This window comes from Lipotes vexillifer, unplaced genomic scaffold (assembly GCF_000442215.2).
Source record: "Lipotes vexillifer unplaced genomic scaffold, Lipotes_vexillifer_v1.1 scaffold802, whole genome shotgun sequence".
In the NCBI taxonomy this organism is placed as follows: domain Eukaryota; kingdom Metazoa; phylum Chordata; class Mammalia; order Artiodactyla; family Lipotidae; genus Lipotes; species Lipotes vexillifer.
The window spans coordinates 408728-426347 of record NW_006790237.1 but is presented as its reverse complement, the minus strand read 5'-3'; the positions used below and the strand labels follow the sequence as shown (position 1 = coordinate 426347).

At 49.8% G+C, this 17620-nt stretch overlaps 1 protein-coding gene across 1 annotated transcript in view; it reads right to left on the bottom strand.

Annotated features, from left to right (window-relative positions):
- Window positions 1-12731, bottom strand: part of SULT2B1 (sulfotransferase family 2B member 1) — a 34689-nt gene extending 21958 nt beyond the window's left edge. Inside the window, exon 1 of the mRNA XM_007463307.1 lies at window positions 12559-12731. Coding sequence (XP_007463369.1) covers window positions 12559-12629 — 71 coding nt within the window. The 5' untranslated portion in view covers window positions 12630-12731. The remainder of the gene's footprint in view (window positions 1-12558) is intronic.
- Window positions 12732-17620: the final 4889 nt, after the last annotated feature.

The window sequence follows — 17620 nt, the reverse complement described above, 5'->3', positions numbered from 1 at the left end:
AGGCAGAGGTCAGAGAGGAGAGAGAGCGGAAGAGGCTGCGCAGCTGGCTTTGAAGAGATAGAGGAAGGGGCCATGGGCCAAAGGATGCAGGGCCTCTAGGAGCTGGAAAAGGCACAAAAGGGAACGGGAGGAGTGCCACCCTGATAACGCTTTGATTTTAGCCCAGCAACACTGATTTCAGACTTCTGACCTCCAGAAATGTATGAGCACAAATTTGTATTGCATTAAGCCGCTCAGTTTGTGGTCATTTGCTGCAGCAGCAATAGGAAACTAATACGGCATTTTTGACAAAAGACAAAAGTATATGGATGGGGAATAGATCAGTAGCTGTGGGGATGAGGGGTGGGAGGGGAGAGGGCAGCTAGGGATGGGGGAGGGTGTGACTACAAAGGGCTGATGGTGCAGTTTTGTATTTTGATTGTGGTGATGGTTACACAAATCCATACATGTGTTAGAATTCATAAAGCTATACACACACCCCCACACACAAATCAATTTTACTGATTGATTTTTTTTTAAAAAAACCTCATTCATATAAATGTCAATACTTAACGCCCATTAACCATTATTATAACAAGACATCCCATTGGCCAGCATCCCTCTTGGCTACCCAGGGTTGTGCAGAGAAGCAACCCTTGCCTGTATTACAGACCTGCCTTCGATTTGCCGTGTAACCCGAGGTCACTCTCAAAACCTCTCTGGTCTCATTTGATGAGCGAGCAGTGATGGGCGGGCAGGCACCAGGGACCTCTTTTCCAGGGACCTCCCAGTCTGATGTTCAGAGAGAGCTCCCCATTCCAGGAGCTTTAGGCCATCTTGCCTGAGATGGGGAAAATTCATTCATTTGGCCCACAGATATTTATTGAGCACCTACTATGTGCCAGGCCCTGGGGGATAGGAAAGTGAGTACAACTGACAAAAAACACAACAAAACAAAAAAACAACAGAACAAAACAAAAAACCCTATTGCAGTTTATGTTTGAATGAATGATAAAATTAACACAGAATGTTCAAAATGTAGTGTATCGGACGGTGATGGAAAAAATGAAGCTGGTGGGGGACAGGAAGCATCTGGGGTTGGGAGGGTTTGCAATTTGAGATTGATGGAATCAGGGGAGGGCCCTCGGAGGAGGTGACATTTGAGCAGACCTGAAGGAGGTGAGGGAAGAGCCGTGTGTGTACCAGAGGGAATAGTGTGTACCAAGGAGGGGGAGAGGGTAGGCTGCTGGTATTCGGGGGTCTTGTGGGACTGAAACTGACCCCCACTCCTCTGAGAGGGCCCCGCCCGTCCATGCATGCGATCGGGCCGCACGAGGAGTTTTTCCGCAGCCCCGCTGTCCTGCTGACTCACAGCAGGTGCCTGTGGTCAACTCGCCTGCCTTTCTCAGGAGAGCATTTTCAAGGCTCCTCAAGCTTGAGCTGGGTTCAGTGCGCCTTATTTCCAGGGCACCTTGTGCAGTGGCAGCCGCCCTCCTTTGCCTGAGCTGCTCTCGCCTGCAGGAGTGCCTTCTCTCACCTCCCGAAATTCCTCCACCTGGAGCCCATCTGGGCAAGCGTCCCCATCTCCTCAAGTGTCCCCATCTCCTCTGGCCACCTCCACCTCAGTGGAATGACTCACGCCTTGGCAGAGCGCAGAGAACCGGGCTCTTTCACTCTCCTGCTCTCATCTGCGGGCCGCTGAGGAGACATTAGAATAACATCTTTGGGAGATCACTTGGCAACATTTTAAGTTATACAGGCCACCTCCACTCAAGCAGAGGACACCCGGTCCATGAGCATTTTTACCCCTCTCAGCATTCTGTTCTTTTCTTTCATAGCCCTTTTAATACTTAGTAACTATTTTCTTTGTCTATTGACTTCTTGAAATCAATCTTCCTCACTAGTAATAGCTACAAGGGAACAGAAATTCTACTTCTCCCATGTCCCACCTCCAAGAACCAGCATCAGACAGGCAGGCAACGCTCCATTATATCTGTTGGATGCACAAATGAACGTGACCTCCAGAAACTTATGGGATGGGTGACCTTGAGGAAGTGCCCGTTGATATATGTACCACCATGCTAATTGCAACATTGTAAGAGGGACCTGAACAACAGAGAACTGGTTAAATAAATCAGGACTGGATGAATAAATCACTGCCTGCAAACCTTGGAATCCAGCCATTCAAAAGGAGGCATTTATGTTTTGATAGGGATTGGGGTTACACATGTATTTCTCAAAATGGCACACATAATAAGTTTGTGCAGTGCCCTGTATATAAACATCATGTATTAAAAAAAAAAGCCCATAAACAAGTGTTGAAGTCTATTTCATAATATGCAGCCTGGAATGTTTAAGGTGAAATGTTCTGATGGTTGCAAATCACTCCTTTGAAATGCATCACCAATACAGATTGCTGGATGGATAGAAAGATGTACAGATATATGATAAAACAAGTATAATAAAATTTTAGGAGTAGTGGGCATAGAGGGGGTGCATGCTGAATAGCTCCTCCAACGTTTTTCTATGTCTTGGAATTTTCATTATGAAAATTCCAAAAGATCGGAGGAGTAAGGAGGTAGCATTTATTTGGGAAGATGTCTGAGATATTACAGAGAGTGAAAAGACAAGGGGCAGAGCCAGATATAAAGTAGTATCTTACTTATGTTAAAAAAATAAGTAAGTAAAAACAAGATACACACATAGAGAAAAATTTTCTGGCAGGCAAGCCTTAGAAGTGGTTACTCTGGGGATGGGTCTGGGGTGTTTGTGAGAACCAGAATTTTCCATTTTATGCCCTTCTGCACATCTTGAATTCTGAATTGTGAACACAGTGGCAGTGACTGCCACGTGCTAGCCCTCTGCCCCCATTGCTGGTGGGACCAGAGAGGTTTCTCCGGGGACTTGGGAGTCACAGGTGGAGGATGGCAGAGCCGGGCCTGGCATCACATCACCAGGAGAGCCCACGTGGGGCTGGGATGTGAGTTTGAAATGAACTTCTAGCATGTTAAGATCCAGAAGTGGGGGGCTGTTTTTTACACCTGTCAGACTGCCTTAATATGGCACATGTGTACCTTTCCTTCTTTTTAGAAGATCTAATTAGGAAAATAACAGGAATTCCCTGGAGGTCCAGTGGTTAGGACTCAGTGCTTTCACTGCCGTGGCCCGGGTTCAATCCCTGGTTGGGGAACTAAGATCCCACAAGCTGCACGGCAGGACCAAAAAAAAAAAAAAAAAATTCAAAAAAAAAAAGGGGAAAATAACAAATTATTGGATTGTATCTCTGTATCTATTGATCATCTGGGTTTATTAATAAGTTATATGTATTTATTATCATCTGGGCTTGTTAACAAGTTAATGGTCTCCCCCAGCACGGCCATGCCAGCCTCTGGGGATGCCCATACTACCAGCTTGGTGCGTACCTTAACAACACTTGTAGAAGGACATGCGAGCACAGTGTGGACACTCAGCTTCCTTCTCTGTTCCTGCTCGTCTGGCCTTATTTTTTTTTAAATTATTAATTATTAATTTATTTAGGCTGCTCCAGGTTAGTTGCGACATGCATGTGGGATCTAGTTCCCCGACCAGGGATGGAGCCCGGGCCCCCTGCATTGGGAGCGGGGAGTCTTACCCACTGGACCACCAGGGAAGTCCCCGTCCTCCTTCTAAGCAATATTGATATCAGACCTTACTCTACATCTTGCTTATTTTTTAGTTACTCTTCTATGGCAGTCTTTTCAAATCTGCAGCTATCTCTCTGCAGCTATCTCCTTGTTTTTATCTTATTTATTTTTTAAATTAATTTTTATTGGAGTATAGTTGATCTACAATCCTTGTTTTTAAAAATAGCTGCCAGGGCTTCCCTGGTGGCGCAGTGGTTGGGAGTCTGCCTGACGATGCAGGGGACACGGGTTCATGCCCCGATCCTGGAAGATCCCACATGCCGCAGAGCGGCTGGACCCGTGAGCCATGGCCGCTGAGCCTGCGCGTCCGGAGCCTGTGCTCCGCAACGGGAGAGGCCACAACAGTGAGAGGCCCGCGTACCGCTAAAAAAAAATAAAAAGCTGCCAGAGCATTATTGACAATTGCCGTGGTATGGAAGAAACCTAAGTGTCCATTAGCAGATGAATGGCTAAAGAAGATGTGATAAGGACTTCCGTGGTGGTCCAGCGGGTAAAACTCTGCACTCCCAATGCTGGCGGCTGGGGTTTGATCCCTGCTCGGGGAACTAGATCCCACCTGCATGGCGCCACTAAGAAGTCCGCATGCTGCAACTAAAAGATCCCGCATGCCGCAACTTAAAAAAAGAAAGTGATATGTATATACATACATACATACATACATACATACATACATATATATATATATATATATATATATATATATAAAATAGAATATTGCTCAGTCATAAAAAGGAAGGAAATTTTTCCATTTGCAGCAACATAGATGGATTTGGAGGGCATTATGCTAAGTGAAATAAGTCAGACAGAGAAAGACCAATACTGCATGATATCTCTTATATGTGTAATCCTCAAAACACAACAAACTAGTGAATAAAACAAAAAAGAAGCAGACTCACAGGTATAGAGAACGAACTAGTGGTTACCATGGGGGAGAGGGAAGGGGGGAGGAACAACATAGGGGTAGGGGATTTTTTAAAAAGGGTTATTATGGGATTATATGAAATCATGTGTGTGAAACTTTTTTTTTTTTCTTTTTTTTGCGGTACGCGGGCCTCTCACTGTTGTGGCCTCTCCCGTCGCGGAGCACAGGCTCCAGACGCGTAGGCTCAGCGGCCATGGCTCACGGGCCCAGCCGCTCCACAGCATGTGGGATTCTCCTGGACCGGGGCACGAACCCGTGTCCCCTGCATCGGCAGGCGGACTCTCAACCACTGCGCCACCAGGGAAGCCCAGTGTGTGAAACTTTTGAAAATTTTAAAGCACTATAGAATTTAAAGAATCTTTCATTCAATAAAAAAAAATGTTTTTAATAGCTGCGAGATATCCCATTTCCATCCTGAACATTATTTTCCTCTTGAGAAAACGTCCTAATTTTTTTTTTCGTGTTTTCAATTATTTTAATAACAGGTGGAAATTATTATCACCTAAAGTTTTGGAATCTTTTTTTTTTTTTTAAGAAGGAGGGAAAGTATTATAAGCAGAAGGAACAGCATGAACAAAGGCATAGAGGTATTAAAGGGTCAGATCTGGGAAACAAATGATGAGAGGCTCAATGAGATTAGGACACAGGACAGGATGGGAATTAAGGAGAGAGGCTGCTAGACAGGCAAGAAGCTACTCTATTTTTTTTTTTTTTTGGCGAGGGGGTACGTGGGCCTCTCCCTATTGTGGCCTCTCCCGTTGCGGAGCACAGGCTCCGGACGCGCAGGCTCAGCGGCCATGGCTCACGGGCCCAGCCGCTCCGCGGCATGTGGGAGCTTCCCGGACCGGGGCACGAACCCGCGTCTCCTGCATCGGCAGGCGGACTCTCAACCACTGCGCCACCGGGGAAGCCCCGGAATCATTATTTTTCTGCTTATGAAAATTACATATAGAACATTTGGAAGATACAAAAAATAATAGAGAAGAAAATAAATATCCCCTGCAATTCCCCCACATAGAAATGACCGTGATATAGAGATAGGTGGATAGCCAGCTAGAACTTTGTCTCTCAAAGCCTCCTACTTTTAAGTGAATTTTGACAAATGTAGAATACCTCCATGCAATCCAAACCCCTATCATAATATAAAATAGTCGATCACCCCAGAACATTTCCTGATGCTTCTTCCCAATTAGCTCACACCTCCACCCTGAGGCTACCACTGTTCAGAGTTTTTGCATCATAAATTGACTTGGCTGGTATTGGGCCTTCTAGAGCTGTCAACTTATAGAAAGTACCCTTTGGCATCTGGCTTCGTTTGCTTAGCATAATACTCTTGACATGCGCCCATGTTTGTGTGTGCATTAGAGAGTTTGTTCCTTTTTAATGGCCGAGTAGAATTCGACTGTATGAATAGATTACAGTGTGTTGACCCATTCTCCTGTTCATGGCTGTTTCCGGATGCTGCTAATATGCATAAACCCACTGTGATCATACTTGTCTTTGTGTGGAAACTACATGCTCATTTCTCTTGGGCAAATAAGTAGCATTGGAACTGCAGGGTCATAGGGTGGGATGTCATACTGTTTGGATTATAGTAACTTTACAGATTTTAAGTTCTGATAGGGTCAATTCTCCCTCCCCATTCTTTTTTTTTTTTTTTTTCTTCCCTGGCTATTCCTGCACATTTAAAATCTGTACACACTTTTAAATGATTTTTTGATTTATTACTTTGATGATGATGATGATGATGGTGATAGAGAACAATCTAGCTAAAGAAATGAATCACTCTCTTCAAATTCTCAGGGTTCTTTGTACTGCATCCCTGGCTCTGTCCTTCAAGCCCAGCAGATTCTTTGTGGGCCCGGTAGCCTGCACTGCCCCACCTCCCCTCGATCCCCACACTAGCACAGCCAGTGTCGTTCGGTTCCCATTGTCAAGTCCAACTTTTTCCCTGCATACGCCATGATCCACCACACCGTTGGAACTCTGCATGTGCTGTGCCTTTAGCCTGAAGGCTCTTCTCGACTTTTCTCTCTTCCCTTATGCTCTCTCTCTCTCTCTCCCTTCCAACGTATATTTATTAAGCCCCTACTATGTACCTCTCCCCACCCTTGAGGCCTTTGCAGCCTGGAGCCATGCCATCCAATAGAACTTCCTCTGACGATGGAAACGTACCGTTCTGTACCATGGCGGCCGCTGGCCTCGTGTAGCTACCGAGCCCTTGAAATGTGGCCCATGCAACCCGGAGGGGGGCACAACTTTTAATTTTATTGAATTATTATTGATTTCAACTGAAACACTGACACTCAATTCAATTATTAGAATACTTTGTGTGTGTGTGTGTGTGTGTGTGTGTGTGTGGTACGCAGGCCTCTCACTGTTGTGGCCTCTCCCGTTGTGGAGCACAGGCTCTGGACGCGCAGGCTCCGCGGCCATGGCTCACGGGCCCAGCCGCTCCGCCGCATGTGGGATCTTCCTGGACCGGGGCACGAACCTGTGTCCCCTGCATCGGCAGGCGGACTCTCAACCACTGCGCCACCAGGGAAGCCCAGTTATTAGAATACTTTTTTATGCAGGTTTGGAAAAGCTCAGGCCTGAGAATCGACTTTTGTCAGCTGTAACGGTGATGAGAACTGAATGCAAATCAGATCTTTCTGATGTAAGGTTAGCACCTGATTTGAGAAAGTGCACACTGTGTTCAGAGGCTTACTATGAAAAGACTAAAGTATCTTATTAATATTTTTTTCTATCGATTATAGGTTGAAAGAATATTTCAGATATAACAGGTTAAATAAAACATCTAATTAAAATTAATTTCAACTGTTTCTTTTACTTTTTGTTTAATGGGACTAAGAAAATGTTTACCTAGGGTTATGTATCTATGGGGCAGTGTTGGTCTGGAGGGTGGACAGACCACAGACTCATTGATCCCATTTGGGGTGACCAGCATCCACCCCCACCCCGTGAAGGTGACGGGGCCACAGAGGGGCAGCCCCTCCCTGTAGTTCCAGGCCCCTGTCTGATCCCTTTCTCTAGCATGGAGGTAAAGAGAGGGGTCTCTGGAGCAAATCCCAGATGTACGAGTCCTCTCTGGGCCTCAGCTTTCCCATCTGTAAAATGGGAATCCTAACATCATCACCCTCACAGGACTGTTGTGGAAACGGAAGGGGTTCAGCCACACAAAGCTCCGAGCACAAGCCTGGTGCGTGGCCAGTGCTCAGGAAAGTTGTAATTATTACCATCTTTCACCCCGTCCCCACCCTTCCTGGCACCTGGGTTCCTGGCTCAGGATTGGTCACGGGAATTAGAGAAGGAGGAAGGAAAACCGCGTGATCCCTGACTCAGCAGAGAACGGCAAATCTGACATGTCCTGGGGCATCACCCACCACACCCATTTCACTGAGGCACAGCTATCTGCCGGACCCTGTCTGCCCGGTGGGTCCCAGCTGGTGGGTGACATGGGCGGGATTTGAACACAGGGTTGACTTCCTGCGGGTAGCTTGACTCGTGATGCGGGCATTTTTGTCTGCAGTGGCAGAGACCTCGGGGTCCCTGGTCCAGGTCCCCCTGTGAGTAGCTGGCCACGCCACTCTTGGGGTGTCTGATTCAGGCCTCCCAGCGAGACCAGGGTCTCCCTTCTTGCCTCAGCATTCGATGCCACTGATGGCCCACTGGGTCCCGCTCTGCATCCCCAGAGCCTGCCTTTGGCAAACTGGGCTACTCTGGTTCTTTCCAAGTGTGTCCTGGATGTTCCCACTTCCTGGTCCCTATGCAGGACCGCAGGCATAAGTGGGATGCGGGCGCACATCCTACTGCCCCCTCCCTGGCCTCTAGAGAGCAAGGGAACCGAAACACATCCTTCCCTTCACTCTCCAAGCCTGGGTCCCTTGCAGGGAGACCAGTGGTGGGGAGAAGGGAAGGTGGGGCTGTGAGCATCTTTTTCTAATCCTCACCAGGGCACCTGATTTATTAGTGGAGGTCCAGAACCCCACCTCCTCTCTGCCTGCCCAAATTCCACGCAGGCAAGAGGTCCAAGGTCTAATTATTTGTTTATTGCCTTTTTATTAGCGGCCGCCTTCCCCTTGGGAAAAGCAGCTCTGTGACTGGCAGGACTACAGCCATAAAACCATCCAAGTAGCTTGGCCTCCCCAGGGAAGGAGGAGCCAGGGCTGTAAAACCGGGGTTGGTGACTTCAGTCATAAAAATGGTGAGATCTGAAAAGACCTTGTTTGGGGTTTTCCAGGATCAGAGGTAGGGGAGGAGCAGCAACCACAGGTCCAAATGCTGGCTCAGCTTCTCCTGGCCTTGACCTTCTCCAGAAAGGGCTGGTCAAGGTGTAGCCCAGTGCACCGGGTATTCCAGGAAATGCTGCAGAGCACAAGATACCTACTAAGCCTCCTGTCTGGGCAGGGTTCCCTCCTGACCCTCCTACCCCCTCATCTTGCTTATTCCCAAATTACTTCCACATCTGCCCACCCTTTCCAGGCTGTGATAGAGTCAGGCTGTCCTGGTTCACATCCTGACTACAGCTTGCTTGACAGCTGTGTGACTTTGGACAAGTCACTCAACCTCTCTGGGCCTCAGTGGCTTTCATCATATATAGAATGATAATAGTTAATCATTCTTGTGGCTTAATCTCGAACAGTTGTTGTGAGGATTAAATGAGGTAATAGGTGGAAGACGCTAAGCAAGGTGAGCATTAAAAAGGTTCTCTAGGGATTAACACCTTCTGGGCTTGTCTCTGTGTCACCTTTGCCTCCTGAAACTTAGTATAACTGCCTCGGTCCTGCTTACCTCCTGCTTCTAACTTTTTCCTCTTAAAATTTTGGTTTTGCCCTTAAGATCCCTTTTTAGTCCTTTGGATGCATACAAGTCTCCAAGGAACACGTTTAACATATCGAAACCATAATTTGTAACAAATTATGAACTAGTGAACTAGAACGTTCCAAGCGATATGTCTCTCGGGTGCCTCTGAGCTCCTTCTTGTCCCACTGGCCTCTCCCCCTCCCCACCATCCGAATTAAATCCCTGTCGGTCACTTGTTTTTTTTAAAAGACAGTTTGTTTGTTTTTTAATTTTTTAAAAGTTTTTTTTTTTTGATGTGGACCATTTTTAAAGTCTTTATTGAACTTGTTACAATATTGCTTTTTTTTGGGTTTTTTGGCCCTGAGGCACGTGGGCTCTTAGCTCACCCGCACCCCCTGCATGGAAGGCGAAGTCTTAACCACTGGACCGCCAGGAAGGTCCCTATGCTTGTATTTTAAAAATGATATATTGCTTAGCTTTTCTTGTTTTGGGGGAGGCGGGGAGCCATTCATGTCACTTCCAGCAGCCGCTGTCCTTTCCCTCTGCTGTCTCCTCCCCTGCATGCCCTGCCCCTCCTCACTTGTCTTCCAGCCCTGACTCATCCTGCAAGTTCCAGTTCAAAGCTTGCCTAATCTCTCCTCCATTCATTCCTTGACATTATTCTCAGAGCCTTCACAGTGTCCCCGAGCCGAGGACTGCAGAGGCGGTCCCGACTCTGTCCCTGTCTGTGAACGGTTCCGCCTTTTGGTACCACGGCACAGGTTTGAAGCCAGAAGTGTGATCAGGGACCTACCTGTGGTGGCCAAGAATCTTAAATCGTGTGAGAAGGAGTTCGCCAGGTGAAGGAGAGAGGTCATTCCAGGTGCAAAGGCTTCAAGGTGTGAGATCTGGGCTGGAGGGGATGCGGAAGCAGCCAGGTGGGGCCCATGGAGCGAGGAAGGTGGGGAGGGGGCTTGGGGGGCAGAGAGGCGCTTCCACAGAGAGAGAAAGGCCAGCAGCAGGACCCTAGCCCCACCCCCCCATTTTAAACCAGAGCAGCTCTGTTTTGATCTCTATTATGTATTTCTGTTTGGATGTAAGATTTCTCTTGGGCAAAGGAATCTGTATCTTAAAAAGGTTTTGGAAACCATCTCTGTGGGTGCATGGAAGGGACTTGAGCACGGGGGTGGCCAGAGAGAGATTTAAAGATTTAGAAAAGACTTCTCTGGGAATCCCTCCAGAGGAAACCATGTATGCAAAGGCACTGGGGCAGGGAATAGTGAGGTATAACCAGGGAATCTGAAGTGCTGGGGTAGATGGAATGCAAGTGAGGGAGGGGACTGACCTGGAGAAGCCAGGGTGGCAGGGCCTGGAGGGCCTCTGGACTGGGAGGAGGAGAGGGGCAGCTCTGGGAAAGACTGGAGGCGTGGAGGCCAGGGAGAGGCTCCAAGGGCAAAGGTGAAGCCTGAGCTGAGACCACAAAAATGGAGTCAGGGGTCAGGAGAGTGGGGTTGGGGAGTGACAGGCCATGGGAGGGAGAGGAAAGAAGGGACAAAGACAGTTGGGGGGGGGGTGGTGCTGACCTGGTGACCGATGGGGCCATCCCTGAGATGGCAACCTGGGAGGAGGAATAATTCTGGGGAGCCACTGAGTTCCCACACAATGCTGGGGACATTATGTGTCTGAGGGGCCTGCAGCAGAGAGTCCAAAAGGGATGTTAAGGGCCCTCATGAGAGGCATCCTTCTGGGTCCAGGGGATTCCAGAAGCTCATGGAAAAGAAGATTTTAAGCCACCTCCCAGGGGGCTGCAGAATTTCGGTCCAGAAGTGTCTTATAGGTGAGGGTTATTTACTCCCATTTTTCAGATGAGGAAACTGAGGCTGGGAGAGGACAAATGACTGAATCAAGGTCACGCACTGAGCAAGGGCTGGGGATTTTATGGCCAGCTGGCTGTGTGGGAGCAAAGAAGAGGGAGGCTCCCAGGGCCTGGTGGGAAGAAAAGGCTTCCTAGATGTGGGAACCCAGGAAGGGAACCAGTTTATCTCAGGAGGGAGAAATGGCAGAACCCAGAGGCCCAGAGAAAAGAATGCTGAAGAGAGAATGCTGGGAGTTTCTTCAAACAGAGCTGGGACCAGCCTGCTAGCCACTCTCATCCTGAGAGCCCAGAGACCCAGGAGACTTGTCTATGTCACACAGCACTCAGAATTCAACTGCTCGTCTCTGGAGTCTGGGGCATGAGGGTGAGGGAGGGGAGTGGCGTGCCTGAAACAGTACAGTCAGGGGTGGCTGGAGGAGCTCGGGAGGCCAGGAGAGACTTGCCTGGCAGAATGCAAGATATGGAGGGTTGGGATCATCTAAACAGCTCACTGTGTGATCTTGGGCAGGCTGCCTGCCCTCTTTTGGCCTCCACTTTCTCCTCTGAGAAATGGAGCCGTGGGGAGGGGGTATCACTGAGGCTGTTGAAGAGAGGGGAAAACACAGACTTTGGGGTCAGGTGGACAGGGTTCAGATTTGCTTCTGGCTGTGTAATCATGGTCCCATCACTTTCCCTCTCAGCCTCAGTTTCCCCATCTGGAAAGTGGGTACTATAAAAGTGTCTCACTCATTCCTAGGAACAAAGGAGTCACACTTCTGAGGTGGGGAAAGCTCTGTCTTGGGGACCCATCCTTTGGGTCCCCAAGTCCTCCAGGGCCACAGACTCTGACTCTGAGACTCAGCTGTATCCCAAACCCAGTCCACTTCTGCTCTCCCATCCTCCCCCGGCAAACAGAACAGAAGCCCCTCGAGGGCAAGCACCCCCATCTGAAGGGCTTTTGGTCGTGTCTGGGAGGAAAGTGGGTACAAAAGGCCCTCCTGTTTCCCGGGCAACTACCATGCACCAAACCCCTGCTCTCATCCAGTCCTACATCAGGCAGACAAACAGCTTCTGGACCCCTTTGACAGACAGAGAGACTAAGGCCCTGAGACGGACAAGACACCCCAAGAATCCCAACTGGTGACTCAGCACAGCCCGGGTCCTCGAATCCCTTCGCAGGAAGGATCTGCACTCCAGGGTGGATGAGCCAGCCCAGCCCAGCCAGTTCTGAGGCTCCAGGAGGCCGGGGGCCACCTTTGCAGAGGCCCCTGGCTCTTACCCCAGGCCACCTCCTCCAGGGGCGCTGCCGGCACGTGCCCAGGTCTGGGCCTCACCTGATCTCCGAGATGTTTTTCTCATAGGGGTCCCACGCAGCCTGGTTCCCGGGCTCGGCAGGCTCATCCATGGCAGGAGGGCGAGGGTGGGGAGAGGAGGACGCGCTGGGAGCGGATGGCACAGGGAGCAGGTGTGTGTGGCGGTGGCGGCGTCTACCACGCAGGGAGCCCGCCAGGTGCCTACCTCCACGCCCAAGGGGAGGGGCTGCATCCAGCCGGTTCTCCCAGCTGCTACCCACGCCTCCGACAGTGGGGAGAGGCCAGGAGGGAGCCACCCTTCTCTGAGGGTGTAAAGGAGGGGTGATGGGCACCTCCTGGGCATCTTGCCAGTGGCTGGGGATAGAGTCCAGGGGGTCAGAGACAATCCCACACCGGAACGTTCCGTGCTGGTGGCTGTGGGCATGTCTGTGCCCAGCTGGAGCCTCAGTTTGCTCATCTGATTAAGGAGCTCGTCCCGTCTCAGAGAGTTCATTCATTCATTCATGCCTTTATCCATTCAAGAAATATTGATTGAGCGCCTCCTGTCTGCCAGGCGCTGTTCTAAGGGTTGGAACACTGCTGGGAACCAGATGGACAGAAACTGCCCTGGCGGGCTGACACTTGTAAGGGGCACACGTCAAAACAGATTGAGAGACGGGACAGATGCAGCCAGGGTCACAGGGGCACAAACAGGAGAGAGGGGGCCACTTAGAGAGGGTCAGAGACAGCAAGAGACAGAGAGAACGAGGAAGAGACAGAGAAACATGCAGAGCGACAGAGACAGGGAGAAGCTGAGGGAATGCGGGAAACGCTGAGGGTCAGAGATAGTGAGAGACATTGAGAGACACAAAGAGATACAGAGATGCAACAGATAAGGGCCAGAGCTGGCTGGTGTGGGACTTTGAAACTCACAGTACCTGGTCTGAGTCCCAGCTCCAGCACCTCCCAGCTGTGCAGCCTGAAACTAGTCCCATCAGCCCCCGGGCCTCAGTTCCTCCCGTAAATGGTACCCACGTCATCGGGCTGTTGTGAGGACCGAATGAGACGTTTCTCAGATGCTTTACGGAGAATCTGACACGCAGGAGGCTCCTCAAAGCCCACGTCCCCTTCTGCTCTGTCCCCCACCCAAACCCAGCTCCTCCCCACCTGCTGGTCTCCTGACCCTTCAGACACTTGGCATCTGGTCCCCAAACCTAATCTCACCAGAAATTACTGCTTTTTTTTTTTTTTTTTTTTTTTTTTGGCGGTACGCGGGCCTCTCACTGTTGTGGCCTCTCCCGTTGCGGAGCACAGGTTCCGGACGCGCAGGCTCAGCGGCCATGGCTCACGGGCCCAGCAGCTCTGCGGCACGTGGGATCCTCCCAGACCGGGGCACAAACCCGCGTCCCCTTCATCGGCAGGCGGACTCTCAACCACTCTCAACGATGACTGCTTTTTATAGGACAAAGAATGTGTGTACCTTGTTTAAAATAAAAAAAATTATCTGAGCCGATAAGTCCAGAAAGAAAATAAGCATCCCCGGGACCCACCTTCTACCCACAGAGATAAACAACGTTTTGGCAGACTCTTTCTAGAAACTTCTCATCTTTCTACTATGTGCCAGAGAAATTTCAGTTGGATAAATAAATACAAAAATATCATCATTTAAAACTCTATTTAGGGGCTTCCCTGGTGGCGCAGTGGTTGGGAGTCCGCCTGCCGGTGCGGGGGACGTGGGTTTGTGCCCCGGTCTGGGAGGATCCCACATGCCGTGGAGTGGCTGGGCCCGTGAGCCATGGCCGCTGAGCCTGCTCGTCCGGAGCCTGTGCTCTGCAGCAGGAGAGGCCGCAACAGTGGGAGGCCCGCGTACCGCAAAAAAACAAAACAAAACAAAACAAAACAAAACAAAACAAAACTCTATTTAGTAGAGACACAGATGTAGAGAACAAACGTATGGACACCAAGGGGGGAGGGGGCTGGTGGGATGAATTGGGAGATTGGGATTGACATGTATACACTAATATGTATAAAATAGATAACTAATAAGAACCTGATGTATAAAAAATAAATAAAATTAAATTTTAAAAAAACCACCTCTACTTAGGAGGCTCCGTTATGCCCTTCTAATCAATATTTCCCCAAAGCTGATACTATCCTGACCTTTATAACCACAAATTAGTTTTGCGGGCTTTTGATCTTCATATAAATGGGCTTAAACAAAAACAAACAAACAAACAAAACTACTCTAAAATTAAAAGTTTGTTTAAAAAGAAAAAAAAAAAAACAACTCTTATTTACTGACCAATTAACAGTTTGCCATGGTGTGTAGGTGAGGGGGGTGGGGCATGTCAGACTCAAGTAATCGATGCAGAAGGGGGCTCAGAGACGTAGAGTGACTTGCCCAAGGTCACAGAGCATTGCCCACCCTCACTCCGAAAACAGGCAGAAGACAAATTTCCTGGGGTGTCACGCCCCCTCAGTTTATCTGCCCAAAGGCCCATCTCCAGGATGTTGTGATATGAGGAGCCTCCCCCTACCTCACACCACCACAACTGAGGTCGAATTCTGCCTTGGCCACTTTTTTTGGCGGGGTTGGGGGCAGGCCACACTGCATGACTTGACTTGTGCGATCTTAGTTCTCTACCAGGTACGGAACCCGTGCCCTTGGCAGTGAAAGCGCAGAGTCCTAACCGCTGGACCGCCAGGGAGTTCCCATGCCTCAGCCACTTTCAGTATTAGCCTTGATGCTCCCATCTGTGAAAAGGGCTCCCTCACAGGGAGGGGGAAAATCAAGAGTGCCAGCTCTCTCTGTCTGGGGCTGAGTGGGCTTCCCATGTTGGGGTTGTGGGAGGTTGAGCGAGACATCCCGCCTGGCCTTCCGTCCTGGACTGCCTGACCTTTGTTCTGCCTTAAGTGACCCTTTGTTCCTAGCTCTGAGGAGGTGACAAGCTTGCCCTGTCCCCGCTGTGGGAACCTCTCCTGAACCCCGTCCCCAGGGGCCCCACAGAACCAGAGGGGAAGAGCACGTGTGCTAGCCAGAAGCCTCAAGTTCCAGAGGCGAGGGAGAGTCTAGGGGGAACAGAATGCCTAGATCCTTGAGGGAGACTGGGGGGTGGGGGGGAACTTGGGGGCACAGCCCTGGGGAGCAAGGAGATCCAGGGAGACCCAATAAGGATTTCAAGGGAGATGTTTAAGGGAGAAGGTAGGCCTGGAGGCTGTGCCAGAGTGGGCAAGGGACCAGAAAATAAGGGGGCCCTGATACACAATGCTCCTGCCCCAGGGCCTTCGCACTTGCTGTTCCCCTGTCTTACATGCTCTTCCCCAGACACCTGCGAGCTTCACTGTCTCCCTTTATCCAAGTCTGCCCTGTCTCACCTCCGAGCTTGCCCACCAACCTCTCCTCCCACCTTTCCTGTTTTGTTTTTTCCAGTGGCGCACATCACCATCTGACATTCTCAGTGTTTTAATCTTTGGTCTTGTTGACTGTCTCCTCATCAGACTGTCAACCCCATGAAGACAGGGCTTGTTATCTGTTTGTCTCCCGTTGTATCCCAAGGGAAGTGCCTGGCGGAGCTCCTGGAATGTGGCAGATGTTCCATAAACCCTGCTGACGGAACGCGTGAATCGTCACAGGTGATGGGGAATGAGCGACGGGTTGCAGTGGTGATGGAGGAGTTGGCTGAGTCTCTTCAGAACATGGGCGTGGGGATGGGGAGATGAGAAGCCTGATTATAGATGGAGAGGGGCCCAGACTCCTAAGGAGGTGGCAAGAGGAGCCAGAAGGTACCAGAGTAGCATCTTACCCAGAGATAGGAAGGGAGGGACAGTAATGGAGACCACTGACCCCACAGAAATGGATCTGGCGGGGGGGGAGCCTAGGCATCTGGGGACAGGAAGGAGAATTGGAAGGGTTGGGAAGGAGAGAGTGGGAAACCCAGTGCCAGCCACCACGGGGGCGGGTAGGCTCTGGGAGGGGCAGGGATTGTACAATCATCCACTCCTCTATCTATCCATCCATCTATCCAACTGCCCACGTATCAATCCACTCAACCACCCATCCATCCATCCAACTGTCCATCCATCTATCCATCCGACCATCCACCCTCTATCCATTCATCATCCATCCATCTATCCATTCATCCAGCTGTCCTTCCTTCCATCCATCTCTCCCTCCATTCAGCATCCATTTGTCTATCCGTCCTCCAAACATCCATCCGTCCACCCCTCTGACTAATATCTGGGGAAGCCTCCTCTAGATCAGGACCTGGCGCTGCGTCCACAAATGAGACAGGTATGTAGAAACAGCTTAGAGCTGGGCTGTCCACCACAGAAGCCACTGGCCACATGTGCCACTGAGCACTAGAAATGTGACACCTGTAACCGAGGAAATGAACATTTCCAATTTCATTTCATTTTAATCAAATTTAACTTTAAAAACAGGAGCAATGTAATTCCTCTTAAATACAACATGAATGCTTTGGGAAGACTGTATTTCACTTAACCCTTGGAAATGGAGCATCGGAATTGAGATGAAGCATGTAAAATATCTCACAGGTAATTTCTGTATTGATGACGTTGAAATGATGATATTTTGGATATATTGGATCGAATGTAACATATTTCTAAAATTAGTCTCACTTTTTTTTTAAATGAGGTTACTAGAAAGTTTAAAATGACACACGTGGCTAGCATAATAGTTGAATTGATTCTGCTGGCTTGGGGGACACTGTCTGCTTGGTACCCTGCCTGTAGATACGGGTCTCTTGGGGAGGAAGAGGACGGTTTCCCAAGGGCAAGGCTGCCCCAGTAGGGGAACACACCAGGTGAGTGACCTGAGTAAAGAAAGCATCCAGATGGAGGGCCTGGTGGGGCAAAGGCACAGAGGCTGGGCAGACAGATGGGAGGTATTCCTTCTAGTCCAAAGAGGGGACATCCGGGGATAGGGCGCATTCCTGGGTCCATGGGTGGGAACTCACACCCATCCCTGGGGGCTTAAGGGCGCAGGGAGCAACACCAGGTAGGGCTGGGCTGGGCTGGTCAGGACATGCCCTCCGCTGCTGGGAGCCCCCAGGAAGATGAACACGTCATCCGCATGTGTCGCTGA